The 24,926-nt window shown below is 35.7% G+C and overlaps 3 protein-coding genes and 1 non-coding gene across 5 annotated transcripts; all 4 read left to right on the top strand.

Annotated features, from left to right (window-relative positions):
- On the top strand, window positions 1–11,762 carry LOC104892148 (uncharacterized). Its single transcript, XM_010677987.4, has 15 exons — window positions 1–160; window positions 2,433–2,653; window positions 2,750–2,864; window positions 2,947–3,029; window positions 3,119–3,182; window positions 3,274–3,391; window positions 4,260–4,414; window positions 5,151–5,204; window positions 7,968–8,034; window positions 9,274–9,399; window positions 10,183–10,220; window positions 10,362–10,412; window positions 10,507–10,674; window positions 10,761–10,873; window positions 11,341–11,762. The coding sequence occupies exons 2-15, from the start codon at window positions 2,460–2,462 to the stop codon at window positions 11,462–11,464; spliced, it is 1,470 nt and encodes a 489-aa protein (XP_010676289.2). The 5' UTR covers window positions 1–160; window positions 2,433–2,459; the 3' UTR covers window positions 11,465–11,762.
- A 2,862-nt stretch (window positions 11,763–14,624) lies between these two features.
- LOC104892146 (uncharacterized) lies at window positions 14,625–18,350 on the top strand. Of its 2 annotated transcripts, none has more exons than XM_010677986.3 (7): window positions 14,625–14,830; window positions 15,322–15,388; window positions 15,486–15,547; window positions 15,656–15,742; window positions 15,859–15,998; window positions 17,719–17,776; window positions 17,964–18,350. In XM_010677986.3, the coding sequence occupies exons 2-7, from the start codon at window positions 15,322–15,324 to the stop codon at window positions 18,177–18,179; spliced, it is 630 nt and encodes a 209-aa protein (XP_010676288.2). In that variant the 5' UTR covers window positions 14,625–14,830; the 3' UTR covers window positions 18,180–18,350. The 2 variants fall into 2 exon arrangements, with proteins under 2 accessions (XP_010676288.2, XP_010676287.2); XM_010677985.3 differs by having other exon boundaries at window positions 14,626–14,830; window positions 17,961–18,350.
- Window positions 18,351–19,431: 1,081 nt separating this feature from the next.
- Window positions 19,432–19,504, top strand: TRNAA-CGC (transfer RNA alanine (anticodon CGC)). Its single transcript has one exon. It is a non-coding gene; the product is annotated as a tRNA-Ala (tRNA).
- A 72-nt stretch (window positions 19,505–19,576) lies between these two features.
- Window positions 19,577–24,926, top strand: LOC104892145 (uncharacterized). The gene is made up of 12 exons (XM_010677982.4): window positions 19,577–20,134; window positions 20,986–21,149; window positions 21,292–21,369; window positions 21,641–21,720; window positions 21,946–22,030; window positions 22,235–22,654; window positions 22,977–23,084; window positions 23,549–23,616; window positions 23,714–23,801; window positions 23,882–23,953; window positions 24,054–24,107; window positions 24,542–24,926. Exons 1-12 carry the CDS (start codon window positions 19,660–19,662, stop codon window positions 24,620–24,622), a joined length of 1,773 nt encoding a protein of 590 aa, XP_010676284.2. The 5' UTR covers window positions 19,577–19,659; the 3' UTR covers window positions 24,623–24,926.

Raw genomic sequence — 24,926 nt, 5'->3', positions numbered from 1 at the left:
ATGAAGTGAACATATAAGACGTATTCTTCCTCCATTGGTCAATTTTTGTTTTGGCTTTTTTACAGCACAAAACACAACAAAAACACAAACTCTCTCTTTCATTCTCTTTCTCTCTCCTCCGTTGCCAATCCAATTATAGCTGATTCAACCTCCATTAAAGGTACTTCTTTTTTGTATTATGCTGCTTAATTTTTTAATAAAATAAGTATTTCTCGTCTTAATTATTATTATTATGGGAAGCTTAAAAATTCCTTTTTTTCCTGTTTTTATTATTAGTTAAAACTTAGGATTTTATTTCCAATTTTGTCAAAATAAATTTATTGCAACTTCTGGGTTATGTTCGTTGAGTTGTTGATCACTGGAATTTTTGTTACTATTTATGTTCCTACAATTTTTTATATTTATATTTATAAAACAATCCGATTAATCAACAATTAATTTAGGGATATGATGGCGTTAAGTTGATTTCGGCGTTAGATATCAAAGTTCAGTTATTTTTCCGATAGATTGTAGTATCGGAATTTATTGAGGGTTTAGGGTTTGTTTGTATGAGGATGGATGTGAAAATTGATTTTAGATGAAGTGGGTGGGATTTTATTAGACCAATTAAGCTAATATGCTAGATAGAATTTGTCCTTGGTTGTCTAATTTGCTGGATCAGGTGAGGGCTGCTTCTTTGGAATTCTAATTAAGAGATAATCGATTCAATTGCCGCTTGTTGATTGTGCAGTGTATGAGGAGTGAGGACTGTTAAGAGGCTGTGTTTTGAATTAGAGTAATGGAGGTGTTTGTTTGAATTGTGGCTTTGGGTGAGAGTAAGTTGGGCATTGGCGCATTGCCCATGGGGTATCTAGGCTTTTGGGGAGTTTGAAATGTTGGGTCATTGCAAGTTTCATTAATGGTTAGACTTTAGAGTCGATAAGTTGATATGTGTACTCTAAATAAGTATACATTGGAATTAGGGATGTCAATTGGGTGGGACGGGTGCTCAGGATGGTCCCTCGATATGTGCTCCCGCCTAAAAGTTCCATGTTCAATTCCATCCCCGCCCCAATGAGTAACGTATTTAAATATGTCGCCGCACCCACTTCATACCCACCTCATCACCCCATCAACTATCCAAACTTGCAAGAGTGCAAATCTTCCACCTTAAACACATTATGCCACAATATAATATAATAAAAAAATTGTAATATTAATAAGTCTAGAGACTGGTTTAACTTTTAGTATTCAACTCTTTACTCTTCACGCTATGGGTTTTGGCATTGCCCATGGGATATCTAGACTTGTAATATAATATAATGCTCTGATTTTGTTTCTTGGTGTCCTCTAAGTGACCTAGATTTGATTGTTAAGCATCTTGTTTTGTTATTCATCAAGGTTTCAAATTCATGACATGGTGTCACTTGCCTAAAGTTGGATATGGGTGTAGGATAACACTATCTATAAATATAGATTCTTTAACTCATTCCCTAATAGGTCTGTTCATGTGTTAATTACTTTTTTTTTTTCTGCAAAAAGTTGGTTCGCTGTATGTTCCATGCTCAACATAGAAATAGAGACTAGAGAGTTAGATGCAGATTACGTACCTTGTGCCAGTTTATGTCAAAGGTGATCATTATCAAAGGCCTCTTTTTGTTTACAGTCCCTAGTTTATGAAATCTGTCTTGATTGACTTTTCCCGAAGCTTATTTGAGTAGTTTGTTTGGATGGACAAGGGAGACTCAGGGTTCAAGTCTTCAACCAAATGCGCTGCCAAGTTGGAGATTGAGAAGGAAAATTTCTTTTCATCTTTCTTTCCTTTCCTTCTCTTTACTCTTCTCGTGTTCCTTCCTCCTCTCTTTAAAACCGTCGTCCAAAAACACTCTAAGAAAGGTGAAAACAAGCAAATAGAAATAGGTTTCTAGTGAAACATATACTACATATATACACACACACATACATACATGCATACACGATCATGATACATCTCTTAATTTTCATATATTGACTGATACATGAGATGTTTGATAACGAACGTATTGGAGCAAAATAAGTAGATTCATTGCCAAATAGTAGATACTAGATTTAACTATTGGAAGAAGCGATTGGACTCTGTTGAAGAGAAGTATATATTGAAGACTACACCTGATCCTTTTAAAGTATTCGTTATTAACCTTGAGTCAGTAGTCAAAGTAAAAAAATGGCACTGCTAAGTGCTAACCTAACGATTTTACAAATTCTGCTAATTCCTTTTTGTGTTGTTTAAATCTGCTGATTAAATATTGCATTTTCTATATGCTAATGCTATATACTATTTGCCAAATACAGCCGTTGTTGGTTTTAAGTAAGCTTGGAGCATTATACTTGTGACTATTGCCTTCCTATTTGCCTTTTTTTTTGCATTAATTGCTCCTTCTCAATGGTCTCTCATTTCTTGAGTCTTTTTGCAGCCAATTTGGAGGATAGGAAGTTCCTTAATGGGTGATGGACCAAGAACTATAGAGATCATACCAAATTATTTTGAGACTTCAGCTTCTGCAGATTCTCCTCTACCCAGAAGTTCAGATACCTCAATTTCTGGTGAAGACTCTCCTCGTACATCAACATCGGGCACAACATCTCATCTAGAAAGAAACTCATCTTCTTCAAAAGCAAGTACTGGCAGTACCAGGTACCTTTTTTTTTTAATTGGATAATAAACCAGAACTACAAGCATTTTCAGTTAATACTTATCTTCTATTTCTTGCTTACTTCCTTCTGACTTCAGGTTCGTTCACAATCGTTCATTGACTAGGAACAATTTTAGAACTGCTTCATTCATGTTGAGGTTATTTAGTTTGAAAGGGCTACGCAAGATAACTGGTCTTAATGGTGAAGAAAAGGTAGACGTGATCAACTTTGCTGAGTCCTCATTCAATTTCGTGCTAAGAATGTAATTTTGACTCTTTGATCATCTGCTCATAGGTTGAGCTGAGTGCTGTAGAACTAGAATCCCTTCGATCAGAACTTGCCGATGTAGAAGAGAGGGAGGCTCATTTCAAAGCACAGTATGAAATGCCGGTCTCTTTTTCATGTTACATGCATTGAACTGATGAGCTACTTTTATTCTTTCACTAACTTGTTCTCTTTAATATAGGTTGGAGCATCTGGATGAAATTTTGCGATGGGCACGACTAACAGGATACTTGTATATGAGAACAGTAGGGATCCATTTAAAATCCTTCAGTATTTGGACCAACTTCAACTAGTATTAGTTATGTTTTGATGTATTTAGTTTTTTAAATCATTCAGCGATGGGCGGCACTGCCAGGTGAACTACCTCCTATTGATGATTGTGATGTTGATGACTGGGTTCCACGATTTACAGTCCTGCAAGGATCCTGTATTTTCTTCTACCTGTCATCTACAGGTAATACCCTGGTGCATTTACTTCAAAAAAATATTATATATATCAGTTGACATGCTCAATTAGTAAAATTGCAATGCTCCATTGTGAGGAGATCTTTATTCGTCCATGCTCCCAAGATGTGTTGCTTTAACAAATTTTATGTTTGTTTTCGGATGGAGGGACTACTTGAGGAAGGTGTTGAATGGATTATAGTTGAAGTTATGATATTCACTAATTTAATGTGGAGCAGAGGGTGTAAATGTTTTTTTGTTACACTTGTTTTTTTGTTTACATAAACGGTCTCCAATGCACACTTTGACCATTAACATACTTCATCATGTATTAGTAAATATTATAAAAAGTTGACATCTTGAAAAGGCACATTGCAAAGAATGTAACTAGATTCTACTTGATTATGTTATGATATGTATATTATTTAGAATTTACTGTCAAATTTGAACTTTGACCAAAAATAACCAATCATAACTGTTGAAACATATTTGAACATAATCAAGTATTTGATGTTGTAATACTGTAAGTAGAGTGGAGTTTGATATGATCAATTCGAAAGGGATAAGTGGAACTGAGTGTATTTGAGATGTCATGTGGGGATAAGCCAGCTAATAATCTCATTCTTACTCCTTTGCATGCTGCTGAAGTTGGATGCTCTCGTATGTGTTTTTTTTCCCTTGTTTTTGGGTGGAGTGTTTGTCTGGGGGCAGCGGGTTCTTGTGTGCGGATTTGGTTTGGGTACCTGTTGCCAGAGTGTATGATTGCATTGGAGCATATTGCCTCTTTTCTGTTTGATGGTTTGTATGTCGGAGCTGTCTGTGTTAAATTGTGTAATAACATTGGAACTTATTGCCTGATAATTATTAAGTTGCTGCAGATTTGAGTCCTCAAGATTCAGCTCTTCTTTCCGATATTGTTGAAGTGGGCTCATTGCCATGCATAGTTCGAGAAAATGAGGAAATATGGCATTGCTTTTATATTGTGACGCGTTATGGACTCAGGATTGAATGTTCCAGTGGTTCTGAAATACAGGTATATTCAGTAGTATCCGGTTTAGGGATGTCCATTCATATCTGGAGTACAGTAACTTTGCATTCTGTAAAAACTGATGAATCTACTGAGTCAACTCTATGCAACGAGCATGCATGGAATTTCATATATGCAGTCACATAATTGCGGCTTGCAGACTCCAATGATCGTGGGAACTGGGAAGGATAAAATGACATTTATGTTAAACTCCTATGATCTAGACACGATCAGATATGTATCCTAGGAAAAGGGGGACAAGGTGGCAAACGAGTCATTATGTTCAAATTTTGTAGGGGTAACGAGTCTTGGGATTTTGGTTTTGGTTCCGGTCAATCGGTCATATCCGCTGCTATTGAAAAGCTAAATCTTATATTTTTATTTTTGGGTCAGATCAGTTTTTTGTTAAATTTAGGTTAATGTTATGTCTCTCATCTCATTCATCAATCAAGTATATATATACATCCTGCATCTAGATTCTTATTAGGGATAACATGATATCCCTCAAGTCTATCTTAAACCTATAAAGATAATTCCTAACAGTTTTGAATTTCAGTACAGTTCAGTTCTGGGTCAAATAATCAGGTACAGGTCAGTTTGCTCAAGTTTAGGGGAGTTAGAGAATAAGATGTATGATTTATATAATTTAGGCATTTTGCTTACTATGAATGAAAGACTGAAAGTCTTGCTATTAGTGTTTTTGTTCATGTTCTAATACAGATCTCTTAACTTGGTGGAACAGGTTGATTCTTGGTTGAGAGCGTTACGAACAGAGTGCAAGTCTGATCCTGATAAAACCGACTCTATTGATCAAAATTGTGAAAGTAGTTCTCAAACTTGTATATAGCTCAGAAACTGACATAAAGGTTATTGAAAATGCCAGTTCGATGTGCTGAAATTAATTATTGTGATTGTAAATATAACCACATCCAAGGTAAATAAAGGTGATTTTGTTTGTCAATAAGATTGTAGTGCTGTAAGTAGGAATATTTGCCATTATGCCAGTTATTATCAGAGAGTAGGAGATCATCTTTCACCACATCTGTCTTTTCAGAAATCTTCCAAGGAGAGGATATGGCAATTTAACCCACAGTTTTACTGTCTTGTTCTCTGAATCTCTGTATCGACGGTTTGTTGAACCTTTTCCACGTAAAAGAAATTTTACGATAATAATGTTCTGATAAATTCATTTAAGTGCTAAAAGTGTCTCGATAATGTGTTTTGTTGGGTGTAGAACATTTTCTTGTAAAAGTGGTTTTTATATTTTTCATTTTTGGTTTGTAGAGGGTAAAAAACAGTTTTTCAATTGGTGGATAATAGTTTCTCGAGTGTTGGAAAACAATTTCATTCTCAAAAGGGATGTACATTTTCCTCCATATTCTTTACCTTCTTCCCATCCATCCTCATTCCATTACATTCTTCCTTCTTTCCCTAACTTTTTAGATAAGGAACAAAAACGGCAAACTATGTTGCATAACTTGCATTGTGTTTTCCCTTGGAAAATATATCTTTAAGGAAAATCATTTTTTATTCAACGAAACGGAGCCTAAATTCTAGATAAGGTGAAAATTAAAATAAGTCTTAGATGAGAAATTCTTCACTTTTTCAGATGCAATTGAGTATATTACTCTAATTGAAGATTTTATTGGGTTATATTTTCACCCATTAATATATTTTTACCTCTGAGATTCTGGGATTAACTTCTTTCATATTACGATTCCTCAAGTTTAAGGTTGTGGGTATCCAATTTTTGTCATATGAAACAGCTGGCCACTTTTAGGCTTTATTAAGTCTAGGTCTTATTTTACCCGAAACAAATGTAGTGCAAAGGAAAAAAGAGAGTTTGAATTTATTGGCTTAATATTCAGAAAGAATCATGTGAGGAAGTTGGTTGACAATAACTTCTTTCCTGAACTGAGCCCATAAATGTCTAAGGCGCTAAAGAACCCAACATCACTATATGGTTGCTAAATGCAACCTCGCTTTACTAAATACAACCCTTTTCCTCATAACTCATTTCTCTCTCTAACTACTCCTTTTTTCATTTTCTCTCTTCGTACTCTTCGTACTCATCGTATGTCGTCCAAATTGGGGTTGGTTCTTCCAATTATGCATAATTATTCTTCCAATTCTCCATAATTTGTAGTTCTAATTCTCCATAATTCTCCTTTCTCCCTCTTCCTCAATAGGTTTTTCCTTCTTTCTCCATTTACATGCGATGGAACTAACATAAAGTTTTTCATTCGATGAAACCAAAGTATCATTTCAGGCGATTATCGAGAGTTATTGTGTTCTTGCTAAGGGAATTGAGTTGATTTTTCTGGAAAGTGTAAATTAGAATTGACAATTTAGCTACAAAGATATCTTATCTTCATAAAGTCATAATTTAGGCCCTGTTTTTTTGGACTTTTTTTAGTTCAATTTAATTCATTTCAGTTTAATTCAATTCACGTTCTCTCTATTGAATTCAGATTCTCTCAACCTAAAAAACGGTGTCTAAGTCTAACATCTTAGTTATCTAACACTTCATCCGTATATCATTCCATAAATAAGTATTTCAATGATTCTAGCATATGTTAAATCTAGTTCATTAAGACTCTATTCTTTTGAACATCACAATTCTATTCAGTTAAACTGATTTCTTCTTGCAGTTTTAATTCACTTGAGTTAAACATAAGAGTAAGGATGGGAACGAACTCATGACCCGACCTAGACCCGGTTAGATCAGACCCATTTTTAAGGGTTCGGGTCTATAATTTTGAGACCTATTAGGTCTGGGTGTAAAAAGCGGATCTGAGTTTGGGTCTAATAGATTCATACTTAGACCCATGTTCTGTTACATATATATACAATGATAATAATAAAATGTAATAAATCTTTAAAGAGTAATTAAACTTTTTACCTTAACATATGAATTTTCAGTTTTTCATACATTGCTGATCGCGACTAATCCAACTTGTTGTGCATATTTTAATTTGTAATGTTTTGTAGAAGTATTAGACTATTATGTTGCTATTTTATCATTTTAATAACTCAAAAAACAGGCGTAAAAGAAAAGCGTGTTAAAAAAATGAAAACTCTTAATAAATTTGAGACCAAGGACCCGCTTGACCCATTAGATCAGGGTAAGGGTCCAGATTTTCTAGACACTGTGAGTTTGGGACGGATTTGGATCCACATCAAACTTTACGGGTCTGAATCTAAGTCTAATTCGGGTGAACCTTCCCCAAATCCAACCCATGCCTATTACTACCTAAGAGAACATGACATAAGCCCAAGTCTATAAACCCACGAATCCAAGATGCAATACACACATTTGACATATCTCACAAAATCACGCAAATGTTTGATTCCCAAAACTAAACTTAGGCAAGCAAAGCATCTCCTTTTTGTAAAGCATAAACATCAAACTCATACTATAAATACTTGCATATCTAATCATATTATTAGTCTATCATTCACTCACTTAAACTCAGCTATCTGTCACTTCTCTAACCTTTACTCACTTTATCACTTTTCTTGTTTCTCTCTCCATTGAAAAATGAGCTCCCAGATTTACAGATCTGCTACTAGGGTTGCTCGTTCTCTTCTCTCCACTTCCAAGAACGCATCCCGCTTCCTTCCTGGTAATCTCTCTCTCTCTATATTTTGTTTGATTGGTATATATTTGATTTACAGAAAACTTTGTTCTTATACAAAAACTAGATTGTAGCAGAAATGTGCATTGATTTGTTTAAGATATATGTATGTTATTTCACTGGAATCGTAGTTTTTATAAGCTTGTTATTTGAGAATTGATTACTTCCTCCGTTTTTTATTAGATGTTACACTTTTCAAATCACGGACTCTTAAGTAATTTTTGGAGAGGAGAGAGATAGAGAGAATGAAAAACAAAAGGGTCTCATGTGAACATGCGATAGGAGAGAGATAGAGAGAAATTATTACCCAAAATAAAAGTGTAATATCTAATTTAAAACTTCCTAAAATAGAAAGTGTAACATCTAAAAAAACGGAGGAAGTATGTGAATATACTAAGAATTTTCTGATTTGGTTATGAATGTTGATTTATTATATACTAAAACCTGGTTGAGTGTTGTGTTTATTTAGTTGATGCTGATAATAAACTTGAAGTTTTAATGTTAATGTGTAGATTTGGGTTTGAGGTTATATTGTTGGTCTTGATTTATCTTTGTTATGTTAGTGGACTGGAGTGGACTTTTGAGCATTTATCAGGCATTTTTTTGGGTCCTAAAGATTGGGAAAATCTTTGTGATTGATGGAATAGTATGAATTTTCTCGAAATTCGTATATCGTTGGAGCTAAATGAGAGAGAAAGAGAGAGATTTATCAATTGTGTTATAGGTGGTAAGGAAGAGCTTAATCAACAAAGATTGTATTTTTCTAAGAAGTAATTTTATGTTGGATTAGTTTGGCAGATTGAGAATTAGGTAGTTTTGTTAAGAGAGAACAATCGGATAACTGGATGAAAACCATGGCATCGATCCTTTATTTGTTCGGCAATCAAAATGATATATGGACTGTTCTTGTCTCCTAGACTTCTTATGTGTTCTCTATTTCAGCCTGAAAGGTATATGTTTACCCGAAATATTCTCAAGTGGTTCACTAGATTTTAGTTAGCTTTACAAGAGACATATAGTGAAGTAATAAAAATGGCCGCATTAGACTTATGTCATAGGACATGATTTGAGCTAAGTTAATAACCACACCTTTTTGTCTTTCCTGTTTTCACAATGCAATTTTGTATGTAAATGGACGAATTTGTACTTTTTCGAGTATATTTGTAGATTATCGTCCCTTTCCTTGAATCTTTGAAGTTTGAAGTACTTGTTGTGTTTGAAATGCAGAAGGACGCACAGTAGCTGCTACAGCTGCAGTTTCTCTGAGAGGAAAAGCACCTTACTTGGCTTCTTTTGGAGGAGCGAATGCAACCGGAACATGGTTGTCCGCTGCATTGGCCATCCCCGCAGCAGGTTTGGAGATTTTTACCTTTTGATAAAATTGTGATGGAATAGACCACTTGTTTTTTTTTTTTTTCCTCTCCGTATCCTTATTTTCCCCCTTGTTTTTAGTTTTCTTTTTATGTGATAGCAAAACTGCTGAGCTCATTGTTCCTTGTGCCTCATTTCATTGTCTAATTTCTGGTCTCTAAAAGTTTAAGCATTAGAGAATAGCAGAAATTTTGAAGTGTAAAAATGTTTCTTTTTCATTGAGAAGCAATAATCAATAATTGTCTGTTGTAACTTGTAAGGGGTTATAGTGAGCTTATAGGTAAATTCTTAGAGATATTCACATGCAAATATCTGGGTTAATGCTTATCCATCCTCAAATCTCAAATAGCTTTTTTTTTCCTTCACAAAATTTCATTACGGTCAATTAGCCCTTCAGATGTGGTTGAGTGGTACAGCATACTTTATTTAAAAAAAAGAGGAAAAAATGTCATGAGCATCTTTTATCCGATGACGAGTTAGAGTAGCCTTGTCCCTTGCTTTGTTTTGGCATCGTGACATCTGGAACCTCTTCTTTGTAACATAGTAAGGAGTAGCCTTGTCACTTGCTTAAGTTTTAGCAAGCAGCTAAACCTGTTCTACAAAAATTAAGTTTGTCAATGGGGTCCAAGAGGTAGTTGCTTTCCATTTCGTTGTGTAATAGGTTATTTGCTTGATTTCTCTTGACATATACAAATCTAATTTTGAAGTATACTCTTCTTTTATCCTCTCTAATATGCTTCTTTCCTCTGATGTTTCCCAATGTAGTTTACATGCTTCAGGACCAGGAGGCCCATGCTGCAGAGGTACCTGCTTATGTTTTGTTGTTTATGCTCCTATATCTTTAGTTCTTGCAATGGCTGAATATATTTCCTGTCAAGTACTCTTTCCTCTAAAATCACTATGAATGGATTTTGAGATAGTATTCTATTCTTAAAAATCTGTAGATGGAGCGTAGTTTCATTGCTATCAAACCGGATGGAGTTCAGAGAGGGCTGGTAATTTTTTTTCTTTTTCGTGTGCCTTCTCCTTTCTGATGTAGTATAACATTCGATTCTTCTTAATGATGTTGATCACTGTTCCAATGTCTAGATCTCCGAAATTATAGCACGTTTTGAACGGAAGGGTTTCAAGCTTGTTGCAATCAAAGTAGTGGTCCCATCAAAGGAATTTGCCCAAAAGCATTATCATGACCTGAAGGAGAGACCTTTCTTCAATGGCCTCTGTGATTTTCTAAGCTCTGGTCCAGTTGTTGCTATGGTCAGAATAACGGACTTTTTTTTTTCACAAAAGACATAACTTTCTTGCTGTTTGTAAGTTGTAACTGAACTTCCTCATTTTCATAGGTTTGGGAAGGTGAAGGTGTGATTAGATATGGCAGAAAACTCATTGGAGCCACTGACCCACAGAAATCAGAACCAGGAACCATCAGAGGTGATCTTGCCGTTGTTGTTGGAAGGTATTACAACTGCTCACTACCGAATTGGATAGTATACTTCTGCAGTTCATGTCCTTTATTGGCTAGTCTTGGAGCATGTTTAATATGTGATATTTAAGTGTTGAAAACAGAAACAAGAAACCATTGTTAATGGTTTACATTTCATTTGCACTATATCCACCTACCTTTTACCATCAACCTACAGTAACACATTACATTACCGAAAATACCAATTGTTGTTCCAAAAACTCCACCTACTTGATTTATTTCAAAAAACTCAGAGATGAATATGTATGGAATAGAGAGATTCCAACCACCCAAGGCATTAATCTCGCACGTTAAAGTTTTAACTTATTATAGTAGAACCGAACATCCAACTAAAGTACTGAGTTCTTGTTTATTATACTCCCCTCTATTTGATTTCATATCCTCTTCATTCCATGACTTGAATCTATGCACTTAGTCTTACTTCATTATTTTTGATGTAGAAATATTATCCACGGAAGTGACGGCCCAGAGACTGCAAAGGATGAAATTAACTTATGGTTCAAGCCAGAAGAATTGGTCAATTACACAAACAATGCTGAGAAATGGCTCTATGGAGACAACTGAAGAAATCGTAGGGCATTGATATTTCAATTTCCCCCCATTTTCCATATTGGAGCTTTTACTTAGGTCCCATAAATTGGGGAAGTAACATAGTTTTACAACAATAAATTAAAAATTTCTTGCGCAGGTGCCTGAGTTCACAACATTGCTTACCAAGGGAATAGATTTCTGCAATAATGTAGTTTGGCTCCTTATTTTTGTTCAACTAACTAAGAATTTTAAATTGGAATGTTGATGAAAGTGAGCCAAGGATACATAGCCATTGTATAATTGGTATTTATGTACTAAAATACTTAAAATATCTCTGTTTTATGTTTGGATGTTGGATTTTCAAGCTTGTGGAAATTCAGCAGGTATTTTATGCTTCCTTGTATTGGGAAAGGTATAAAATGAACGCATTGAGGGCTTTTCTTCCCATGGATCTTTCTTCCCATGTTCAGACATTGGGGGAGAAGTGGAATACCATATAGAATTCAAGCTAGGCAAGATTTCTCCCCGAAAACTTGGCCGATTTTCTTCGCAATAGTCATTTGGTGGTTATGGCGATGGCGTAATTGTGTTACCTTTAATAACACAAAAATCTCAGTTGATGTTCTAAGTTTCCTAACGAGTCGCTTTGAAGAAGCTTGGCGAGTTTTAGGGGGCTCAATTGTGGCAGGTATCAATGGCAATTCCTCGAGGCAAGAGATTCATGTTCAGATTCGTGTTCGTTGGCAGGCTCCTCCAGTGGGGGTGGATGGCCCTAAATACTGATGGTGCAGCTAAAGGACCCCCATCTGGCGGAGTTGGCTTATTTCGAGATAACTTGGGTAAGATGCATTGTGCCTACTCCCTGAGGGAATTTATGGTTGAAGTAAAGGCTATTGATTTTGGCTTGGAAATGGCTCGAAGGATGCAAATTAAGAAGCTATAAATCCAAATGGATAATCAAGCGACAGTTTGGGCATTAAAGGTGTTAAATTTCAGAGGGTAATCAGATAATGAGGAGATTTTAGCCCACTTACAAGCCCAATGAGGTTACATCCTAAAACCAATTGGTGATAGCAGGAGTAACTCCAAAGCTTATAAAGCGATTTAGTCCCATATAGGACACTCACATGTAGTTATCAATGAGATTCAACACTCTCCCTTATATGTGAGTGTCTTTAGAATTTAGAGCTAACTGGAAAGATAATTAGAAATAATCCTCTTAGGGGCTGGACATCCTGTCGAGGTAAACTCTTATCCAGTTGCTTGATTGAAGGCCTAGTTTAGAAGAGACAACTCGGGCTAAGTTAGCTTATTAAATTTCAGATTATATAAAATGGGCCTGGGTAATCCAATAAGGAGGAGAAGAGTTGAGCCCACTTACAAGCCCAAGGAGGTTCCATCCTAAAATAATTGATGATAGGAGGAGTAACTCCAAAACTTATAAAGTGGTTTAATCTCTCCTCTTTCTCCCATGGGGGACACTCACATGTGGTCATCAATGGGATTCAACAAGAGAAAACAAAAGATTATGGTGGAGAATACCCGAACATCATTCAACGATGCAAAAAGACAATTTCCTCTCAAGATTGGGAAGTAGAGATTTTTCATTGTTACAAATAAAGTAATAGAGCTACAGATTGGTTGGCAAATCAAGGAGTCATCCAGAACAACAAATAAGAGTTGATTCAACCCCCCTATCTTTAGGTAGGATTTTATTTGAGGATGTTGTAGGTGTGGCTATGCCACGCTTTGTTCTCCCCTAGCTGTAGTTTTGTTTATTATTTTTCTGTTATTTCTTTCCTGAGGTTTCCCTCTCTTTTAGCACAAAAAAAACTATATATATATACACTAACAGTTTATTTTTTTCCTTATAGTGCCAACCGTATCACCATGGGGTGAAGCTATAAGGAGGCTGGCCTCCGCGACCCACGTTTGTTGTCTAAATATTTTTATAGTGGTCCTGTAGATTTTTGAGATAGATTATATAAAATTTGTTATTATGTCATGTAAATATTCTTATTTGAGTGGTAAAGTGAGAACAATAAAGATAGTTCTTTTATATATAAATTTGTCAAAAATATTCTTGGCCCCATTAACTTTTAATTTTTGACTTCACTCCTGCATATCACTAAGCAAGTTGATTGAACAAGTATTACTTGGCCCAATGGTATAGAATGTTAGAATACTTGTAACTTTGCTTATCTTTTTTCCCGTACTTCCAAAGAGTCCCATACTGCGATATACTTAGTTGAATTGGTCACTCGTTTGATAGATCTAACTTGTGAGGCTTGATTTTCATATATAAATAGACGAGACACTTGCATTTTCTTCCGTGGGACAAATGGTTTTCTCTCGTCTTTTCCTCTGTTTTACTTTGTAGGATAACTTTCTTTGAGAACTATTGAACTTTCAACAAAGTAAAATTTCAAAACCCCCTATTATCCTTCATCAAGCATTCCCAACCATTGATTAAGAAAATGGACTGATTGCTTTGTACCACTTTATCGAGCTTTGCCTAGTTCCAACTCGAGAGGAACAAGTTTTGTTCTAATCAAACAACAATAACATTCGAGCTTTTATACAAAATGGATGATTTCTTATGCAATATATGCTATTCTTTAAATCATTCGTTTTTTTTCTTGTTACATTATCATATTTCATAAAAACATTACTATTTCATTAAATAATATAAAATTATCTACTTAGCACTTTTTAAGAAAAAAACTTCATTTACAACAAAATTACCATGGGTTAAACAGACTACATAGAGTTCACTCATGGTACACCCGGGTGTACCATGAGCATGGTACACCCAGGGGTATTTTTGTAATAAATTAGAACTTAAGGTGCTCATTTGACACCAAATTTGCTCATATGGGCATTTTGCTCATTTTGTAATAAGAGTGTTTGCTTATTTTCTTAAATGAGTAGAAATGTTTGCTCATTTGTTCATTTTACTCATTTGCTCATTCGCTCATTTTGCTCATTTGGAGAAAGTAGTCTTGGGTGTACCATGAGCATGGTACACCCAGGTATACTGTAAATATTCTTAGACTACATAATCAACGCACAAATCGTATCGCGTACATATAAGACTAGTTCCCGTTCTTAGAATTTAGAATTTCTCACACCTTATCCAATCACAAAATTTCCGAAACCGCGTTCCGGTGTTAGTATATAATTAACCCTGCTTTCGTCTTTACTTGAAAAAATCTAGGAATAATCGCTAATAAACCGCCTTTCTCTTCTATACTGCGTTCTAAAGTCAAATTTGTCATCTCTTTCATAGCTTTAAAATTTCACGAAACCCTAACCCTAATTGCAATCCAAATTTCTCTGATAAACGCCCCTTCTTGTTTCAAATTCGCGTAACTTCGCAATTTCTGCTGTCAATTTCAGGTATGCGCTCTTTCTGGTCAGAATAATTTAGGGTTTCACTCTACTTTATCATGATGTAGTTATTTTTTTGTAGGATTATCGTCGTATTATATCGTTTTATAATTCCTTTGATTATGAACTGTTAATTGTGAATTTGAGATTATGATGATAGATTTGGGATTGTAAACATTAATAGAGTTGAAATTAAATCTTGAATCTTTTTTCCAATTTACGATTATTTATGGCTTTTTAATGTATATATGGTGTTCTTTGCTTCTTTGACGACCTTCTGCTGTTTCTTTATGATATTCTTTGTTTTATGTTGCCATTATAATTGATATGTGTTACTGGAATTCTATTGTGATGCTGAATGTATGGTTATGGTAATCTGTCATCGAAATGTATATGAAAAGAATGAAGATTATCGGACCTCTTTGTGTGCTTTTAACTCGAAGTATTTCGTTTTAGAAAGTAACTTCTTTTACAGTACTGACTATTGTGTTCTTGTCCAGATGGCTACTAAACCTCTTACAACCGAGGCTATAGCTCTCACGGAGAAAAAAATGGATATGAGTTTAGGTAACGTCTATGACTGGATTTCTAAATTATGTAGGTTAGAGACAGTAATTGACCATTTGTTGGGATTTTTAATGTCTTTATTGTCTGTGTTGTGCAGATGATATTATTAAGATGTCGAGTAAAACAAATGTTGGCAAGCTGAAGAAGCCGAGGGCTTCGGTATGTGTTGTTTTAGATTAGTGTTGTTGGTTTATTGATGATTTAGGGTAATTATTTTGATATAAGTCTTGGTGAGTGACATTTTTCTTTATGAAATGTGGCTTGCAGAATAAAAATAGTAAAACTACTAATGGACAACAAGATAGATCTTTGAAGATACGACAATATATGAACTCGAGGTCTACTATGAGGCAGGTTGGTGTTAAGGCCTTTGCTTTTGTCCAACTAGTTTAAGAATGATCACAGAATTTATACGTTTCTCATGTGAATTTTTATATTGAGCATTGCCTTCTGTTTACTACTGCATCCAGGGGGTTCTTGCCCAGAAAAGGTCCAACTTTCAGGGAAAATTTCCTCTAGCGTCTGATGCTGCTGCTCGGAAGGCAGTGGTTGCCCCTATCCGCAATGGAGGTTTTAACCGTAACAGGGACGTTAATTGGAACAGACCAAGGTAACGATATTTGTGTATTAAATGGTTCCTGCCAAGTACATGACATCATTTGTATGATGCTTTATTTTTGTTCAACTAGTGATAATAATGAGGTTCTTATCAACTGTAATTGCTTGGCAGGTAAATCATGATTCTGTTATTCTTGACCATTCCACCAGGTTCAAGTTAGTATATAAGTACATTAAGCTGTGTTGATCCATATGCAAGAGGGTTTTGAATGATCTCCATTGATAAATATACCCAAGTGGTTCTTAGGCCCAAGTCACATCTGCACCCTTAATATGTCATTTGTTGAATGCTTAAGGCTCCTCAATCAATTAGCTTTTGCATTTATCATATGGCCACAACTATGAACTATCGCACATGGTGGCAATTGGCAAGGCTCTATTTCTAACTTGTGGAATGTCCATTGGGGTTGAGGTCAAAGGTTGATGCTGGATCATTATTGGAAGATAAGTGGTTTTTGTATGATGTTGGAGTTGTTGAATTGTGCTCTCCAGGGGACAGTCAAGATCCTGTGCAACAGTTACTTGCTGCTTGGGAAAAAATTTCATTTCCATGGTAGTTATTTAAGGGGGTCCTTCTGGTTGCTTCAAACTTGTAGTTTACTGGGCGAGTCATATGCTACAATTGTTGTTTGAAAGGTCTGACTTGAAGCTTTGTGGACTTGTTGGCCTTTTTGCACTAGCTCTAGCCTGATGTCCTTATGTAATGAAGTTATGTGTTCCATAAGTTTATCTGGCTTTTCTTGTAGCATGCCACCTTTCCTTGTGCAAGAACTTGGGTAGCTAACATGCTTTGCAACCATCCAATTGCAACTTGATGTGTATGTCTTGTTGCTAAGCTTTGATCCATCTTCTGGACCAGCTTAATTCTGCCAGTCGCCTCCTGGCTATGTGTAGAGTGGATAGCCTTCGTCCATTCTAAACCTTATTTACATTAAGTACATAATACTTGGACCTTCGTCGCGGGCTTGTAATGTTGTTAGTCTCCAAGTTTGGCAAATTTGATGAAACATGGGAAGTCTATGAGGGTTTATCTGGTTTAGTGGGGGAATTGAAGTTTTCTTTAGCATGCATGTGATGTTGTGAGTTGGATGCAGATGCTTCACCTTTACTCGGGAATCTGATAGTCAAGAATTTGGTGTGTTTGTGATTGGTGACTCTGGGATGCTTCATTTTATGTTGTGTTCTCCTGCTGGAGCAATTACAACCATCAGGAAGTTGTACTAATTAGCATTCAGTTGTCCACTGAGCTTCATCTCGATATTTGCCTCAAAAGCACAAGTAGAGTTCAGTTATTCTTCGAGCGTCTTCTCTATATTTGCCTCAAAAGGATTCGTCTTTAGCACACAACTTTTGCAGACGTTTGAACTCTTTAAGGGTCTTAGCTTATGATGGTTTCTTCCCTTGTTTACTTTCTCAAGTTTGCATACAAGTACTGGGAGTTTGGATCTTATCTCTGTACATGTGTAAAGATAAGGGAAGTACATAACTGAAAACAGTGCTATACGTGATCTTATTGCTGCTGATTTTCTCTTAAAATTTCTGGTTTCTTGTATATTTATTTCAGAAGTGCCTATAATGGTTAGTTATTTTTCAAATGGATTCCGCTGGTTTATCATCAATTGATGGGGCATCATGGTGGTCCTTGCTGCACTAGATGAGTTATATTTAGTAATAACATGATTTCATCTTTGTGATATTGCCTTGTGTTCCAGGGCTGCTGGTCAGATGAGACGGCAGGGTAACGCATCAATTGGAGGCAATGCTCTTAAGGTATTTGGTGATTCATCTTGTATAGTGTAGCTACCCTGTAGTTTTTGATTTTGTATATACCTTTCAGGAAATTGAATTTCCAGTAGGTTTGTTTGAATCTTGGTAGTATAGAAAATGAATATGTTTCACATGATTTGATTTGTGTATTGTTTGAAAACATGATATGACATTTGAACTCTTGTAGCAGCCACAACATCAGCAGCAGCGGCAACAACAGCCGTTTCAGAGGGGGGAGATGATGTCAAACCAGAAACCAAAAACATTAGACTCACGGTTTGCCAACATGAAGGAGCAAAGGATGAGAGCTGTCACTAACACAAACAATGGTGGTGCAGTACGTGGTGCTATAAATCAGCCGAGGCAACCATGGCTAAGGGGTCGATTTGGCAACTACAGGAGCTAAGCTGCTGATGATGAGTTTTGAAATCTTTGATATTGCTTTTGTTTTCTGTTTAGCAATTTTCATTATCCACTCTTTCACGTTTATTCTACAATGTCAACTTTGCTTTCAATTTAAAATTCGCTTTGTACAGTTGTACTTAGTTTTCTATAATATCGTTCCTAGCTTTCTGCAGTCCTAGTGGTTTAGACTTTGAGTTACTATTCCGTCGGTTCAAAATATAAGGCAAAGGCATTTTCGATGTTCGAGGTTGAACTTTTACTGTTAATTATTCTCAATTTATGTTGATAAAAAATTTAAAAATTATAATATTGTTATAGTATTTTTCAAGATGAATACAACGTTATAATTTTTATAATTTTTGTTTATCACATTACAGTTGGTCTTAAATGAGACCGTCTAATCTTAAAATTAGGTATAGTTCAAGGCTCCAAGCCTAATATTAAGAGTAGAACATGCTAACGGTTTACATATAGTGATTAGTTTAATCTATTTAGGAATTAGATTTATTTCGTGGTCAGATTAATTTATTGAGTAATGATATATTTTAATTCATCCGGTGATTATTTTAATCCATTCAGTGACTAGTTTAATTTGTTTAGCGACTAGTTTAATTCGTTCGGTAAAATTACCGAGTTATCAAGCCTAATATTAAGAGTAGAACATGCTAACGGTTTAAATATAGTGATTAGTTTAATCTATTTAGGAATTAAATTTATTTCGTGGTCAGATTAATTTATTGAGTAATGATATATTTTAATTCATCCGGTGATTATTTTAATTCAGTGACTAGTTTAATTTGTTTAGCGACTAGTTTAATACGTTCGGTAAAATTACCGAGTTATCTTTTTGAAATTAACTGTTATAATTCGACAATCAAGAAAAAAAAAAAAGGAAGGAGAAGAAGAAGGGATAACTAGGATAGTGTTGTGTTAGAGTGAAATGAAATGGACTTGTTAGAAAATTTCAGTTTTGGATTAGTTTACTTTTATGTTAAAATCAGAACACCTATTTTAATAATTTTAGGAGATTTGTGATCAAGTAAATTTTTCATAAAATGTGAATGTCTTATATTTTGAAACAGAGGGAGTAGTTTTTAAATCCATTTAAAATACAGGATGAGTAACTGAAGATTATAAAATGTGTTATTGTTTTAATATAGAAAAAAATAACTTATAACTAACAGGGGGAGCAAGAATCTTGGAAGCTAATGTATTTAAAATATATCTTTAAACGTGCTGAATATAACAAGTTCGGGGGTGTAGCTCATATGGTAGAGCGCTCGCTTCGCATGCGAGAGGCACGGGGTTCGATTCCCCGCACCTCCATTTTTTTTCTAACAAACTCATCGGATTATCTACCCTTTCATCGATCGTTATAATTCAACCGCTCAATCCTCATCCTTTCTTTCTTCCACATACTCGCACAGTCACATTCACATACAGAGGACAGAGAAAGTGAAGATTCTTCGTTTTCATTAACCATGGCTCTAAACTTGCGAACTCCATTTCTTCTCTCTTATTCTTGCTCTCCTTTTCTCTCTCCTCCATGCAATTCTCACCATAAAAACATGTTTCTTCTGCTTCTTCGGAACAATCTCGAACCTTCTTCTTCTTCTCTCTCTTTCTGGAATTCTTCCGCCATTTCTGTTTCTGTCCGAGCTTCTGCTAGCGAAACTCGAAACGACGTCGCAGATGATGAAGATGAAGAAGGAGAAGGAGAAGGAGAAGGAGAAGGAGAGAAGTTAGTGTTGGACGATGAGTTGATTAGTCGAGCGTCAAGTTTGAAAGATGCGAGCGAAGTTCTCCAACTGATTTCTGACAACAAAAATGGCGGAAAAGGAGGTTTCGTTAGTTGTGCTGATTGTTGTAAAATCATTAGCGCTGCTCTTTTGTGCAACAATTCTGATTTAGCGTTGTCTATCTTCGCTGCTATGCGTTCTTCCGCTTTCGATCGAGGTCTTTTTCATTCACCTTTTTTTAATAAATCTCTGTTAATCGGAAAATATTATTTAGGTGTTTTTTTGGATCATCAATGATTTAATTAGACATTTTCTACTAATGTTTACTTGTTTCAGTGTAAATTAAGGATTCTTATTGCAAATTTATGCCTGGAAGTGTTTAAATCTATCTCCATTATTGAAGGTTCATTCATCATCTTGGAAGAAATAGTTGCTAATTTTATGAATTTCAGTAACATGTCATTTTTGTGAAATTTATTTGTAACGATAAAAATAACGGTTGTAATCCTGTTAGCAAAATTTGACTGTAAATTGGATGGATGGACATGGAGTGTGACTTTTGAGTTTATGTAATTTGAATGCCATATTGTTGCATTTATATTACCAGTGTTTAGTGTAGTACTTCTGAAAGATTGACATGTTAGATTAATGAAAATTTCTGGATAACTTAGCTTCTCGCTCTGTGTAGTGGTCATTGTAAAGCTGGGACAGGAATTAGTTTGTTATGGAAATGGTAGAATAAGGCTAGTATAGACAAGTTATGCAAACTTGCGCTGTATCGACAAATTACTATGACAGCAACTGGAGGGGTTACAACTTACACATACGTTGTTTTTTTACTTTAGGAGAAGTAGCATTATTCTTAGGACAGACTAAAATGGAAGTGGTAACATAAATTCTTTATCACTCTCTTGAAAGCGTGTAACATGTAATTATGTTGAGGTTTTTGTTAAAGGATGGTTGCATAAGTGTGTGGCCTATTGGCTGTTGCATACTGCTTTATTTACTTACTGATTTTAGTAAGTATGCACGTCTTGTATAGAATGTAAGTTTTGTATAAAATTGCAGTCTTAAAGGAGAATGCTGGCATTGTTGCAAGATGGAAATGGTCAAGGCCGGATTTGAACACATACACAACGTTAGTCATTGGTTTAGCTGCTTCATTGAGGGTGACTGATGCGCTTAAAATGGTCGAAGATATTTGTCGAGTTGGACTTTCTTTTGGAGACGAGGTTTGCATGCTTAGACATTTGTGCTTGATCGTGTCATTGTGTGCTCATCGTTGCTGATGAGGCGCACAAGATTTTATTATTTAAGCATAGTGCTTTGAATTCTGTAGAGATATGGTATGATCTGTTGGGTTTTATTTTGCAGGTTCCTTTTGGTAAGATAATCAAATGCCCAACTTGTATGGTAGCTGTTGCCGTTGCACAACCCCAACAGGGTATTCAAGTACGCACATCAAGGTCTCTTGTAGTTTCTGATGCATGTCATCAAATTTGAAGTCAAGAGTTCACATATTGCATTCATGATACGTATATTCACAGTGTGCATGCTTTTGTAGGTTATACTCTTTTAAGTTCACCATTTCACTACATCAGTCACGACCAGTTTGGTCCAAAGAAATCCAGAGAATGCATTCTGTTAAATCACACTCGCATATGGCTCTGATATGGCATATGTTATACCTTCAATTGTTTGATAATCATATGATCTTTTGCAGGTAGTATGCTGTGCAAAATGCCGCTATCAGTACGAACTTGTTTCTGGTGATATAGTCAATATTCAGTCGGAAGAAATCAGGTTAGCATAAATCTTGTCATAAGGTCTATACTCCCTAGTAAGTACTATATTCATGTCACAAGTCACTATTTAGAAAAGAGTGGCATTATTCAAGTATGGGTCACTACTCACTACATATGAAAATCTGTTCTCTATATTCTCATGCTTGTGAAGAAAAAAGTTCGTTTTGTGGTTTTAATCCTTGTACATTCACTGTTTCTAAGGATCTCATCCTGCCGAACGCAGCATGGATGTTCCAGCTTGGAGAAGGTGGCTGGGATTTCTTCAAATGACTAAGCAAACTATTCCCTCTGCTGTTCATTCAATTGTGGTACCAGTTCATGCACACTATCTTTCTAATTTAATTTGCACCTGAAAAAGAAAATGTTTCTCCTATTTATTGAAACATTACTATAAGTACCAAATTCTTCAATCTTCATGATTCAACAATGAAGACGGTAGGTGATGATTATTTTCTCAAGGTTTATTCTTACCTTTCTTTCTTTAAATTTGATCATAGTATTTTCATTTCTAGATCCAAACCCCTTCTGGAGCTGCTCGTACGCACAAATTTGCAACAGAAACACCTGATGTGCCTGCACAGGAAGGAGAGAGAGTTACTATAGCTCTAGCAGCTCCATCAAGCGTGTTCAGCATGGTTGGCCCCTTCAGATTTAGTCCGAAAGCCCCCAAGTACTACCCTTCAGAACCTCTTTGCTTGACTAACCATCAAGATGGCCGGGAATCTGGTCTTCTCAGAGCTCCTTCTACAAATAACAAGCCTTCTTTGCTTAACCCAAACCTTGTCCTTCCACTTCTTGTTTTACTGGCCTCTGGAGATGCTGCTTCTGGTTTTATTAACCCCAGCTTGCCTCAGCTTTTGCCAGCTGCTGCTGCAGCTTCTCTTGCTGTGGGTGCCACCTTAAACACCATGGTCTTGCCACAGTTGGGCCAGGTAAGCCTAAAATTGTTGCACGTGCTCTTAAGTGTGCATTATGTTTCTTTTCTTCTTGTTTGGAAGGGTCATACTCCTATTAGTAACATTTAGAAGCTCCCCATGAATGTGATTTAATCTTTTATTGCCCAGATCTTCATCACTTATTTTGGTAATCTACATGCCATGTATCTGAAATGGGAGTGGAATCGGAAGATGTCGAACAGGAAAAGCTTTAAATATCTTCCTTTCTATTTACCAAAAACTAAAAAGAATTTAAATTTTAAGTCTACTCATTCTGTTCTCAACTCAAACATACCTCTCATAAAGTATCTGCTTTCAGCTGCCTCAGAGGACGGCAGATACAATTGCTATCAAGCAGCAACTTCTTGCACAGTATGATATGCTACAGTCTCGCATCAACGGTCTTAGAGATGCTGCTAAAAATGAGGTAATTTGAATAAAATAACTCTGCCACTGCCGCTACTCTCTAGAGTGTATCAGTGATCAACTAATGAGCACAATCAGACAAGACAAGAAGATTCCTTTGAAATTCTTATGTGGCATTATAAATGATCTAAGCTGGTGTCTGAAGTTTCAAGTTCCTCTGGGTTGACTCATTTTAGTTCCACTAGCAAATAGCATTCTTGTGTCACCTATTAATCAAGTATATCCAAACAAAATGTCAATGTTTGTTGGCTTCATGATGTGTGGACTATATTAAAATCAAAGAGTAAAGCATGGATGGATTAGTCCTTTATAGTACCAAGAACCTGGTATGGGCCTCAGTATCTATAAAATCAATCAGGCAGATGTCAGTGGACTTGTTCCTTCTAATCAGCATCCTTCTTTGCAGATACAGATACAACAGCTTGAGTTTCAGACATTGTATCTTATAATTTTCTCTCCTGCTAGGTATGGATGCTGGCTCGAATCTGCCAGTTGGAGAACAAAATTTTTGCTGTTGGTGAACCTTCTTACCGGTGATAAACACTGTGGAAGTTAAAGTTTTTCTTATTCATTGGTCTTATGAATTTTACTATATTAAGAGTAAGCTGAATGGAAACCTTTTTTTTCCAGTGCTAGAAGAACTAGAATCAAAAGGGTGCGTGAAGGCCTTGAAATTTCTCTCAGAGGACGGATGGAGCTCATCGATAGCTATGCCAGAGTATTTCCACTTAGATGACATAACCGATTGTTTATACATCTCGCTTATTTAAAAAATTAATTTTCCTTTTCTCGTTGCAGATTTCTTCAATGATAGAAATTGAAGTGGAAATGGACACCAATGTTCTAGCAGCCGAAGCTTCTAGTAATACGGTGAATGTTTGCTCTACCATATCTTCTTTCCCTTTTTCCCAAGAGTAAATGTAAATTTCTCATGATGAGAGTTATTATTCCACGTTTTCGGTTTTTGCAGGAAAATATTGCGAAACAAATAGAGCAAATTATGGAGTTGGAAAATCTTGAAGAGGTTTGTCTCACATTCCATATTAGCCATTGCTAAGAATTAGACACTTTGGTGAGGAGGGGGTAGTATTCTTGGCATGCGCAGACTTTCTGAGGCACAATTTTTCAGTACTATCTTTAGGATTCAGAATTTTTGTCCTACAATTTTGTGTACCACTTGTGTGTAGCACAAAGACAGTTGGGCTTTCAGAAATTAAACGTTCTGGAAACAAGGAAATCTCATCGTGCTTCATAGGTTATCATCAATATGCCCCATAACCTTTTAATTGAAATTTAAAAACACATTATGATAAAACTAATAAGAAAATGTGACACAAGTCATATAACAATTGTAGGACTCGATTTGATTGGCATCCAGTATATGACCATTAGAGGTTTGTCCTCACCAAAAATGACACTAACTTCTTGTTCTTGTATCCTTTTCGTGTCTATACATAGAGATGGAGACAGCAAGTTGAGGCAAATGACGAGGTTGAAAGGCTTTTAAATAGTGAATCACTATCCTCAGAACAGGTCTGAATCAAGTTGGAACTCTTCACATCACTACTATTACCTTCAGACATAGTGCGCATACGGCGTTTCTTCTGATGAATGAAGAGACGTGATCTGACATTGAGGTGCCTGAATATATATCAAATTTAGATGTACAGCAGGGCCAGTTTCTCACTGTATTTTCGTATGGTTGCATTAATTATGTAAATCAGAATCACATTTATTTGCGCTAGAGCTTTGAATTGTGCATCAGTATAGTTTGTAAGCTCCTCTATGTACAAACTCTGGCATTGATTTCTAAATGTTACTAGTTAGATGTTTTCCGCTGGAA

The sequence above is a fragment of the Beta vulgaris genome, chromosome 5 (genome assembly GCF_026745355.1).
Source record: "Beta vulgaris subsp. vulgaris cultivar EL10 chromosome 5, EL10.2, whole genome shotgun sequence".
In the NCBI taxonomy this organism is placed as follows: domain Eukaryota; kingdom Viridiplantae; phylum Streptophyta; class Magnoliopsida; order Caryophyllales; family Amaranthaceae; genus Beta; species Beta vulgaris.
The sequence above is the reverse complement of the archived record's forward strand: the minus strand, read 5'-3'. Positions and strand labels throughout refer to the sequence as shown.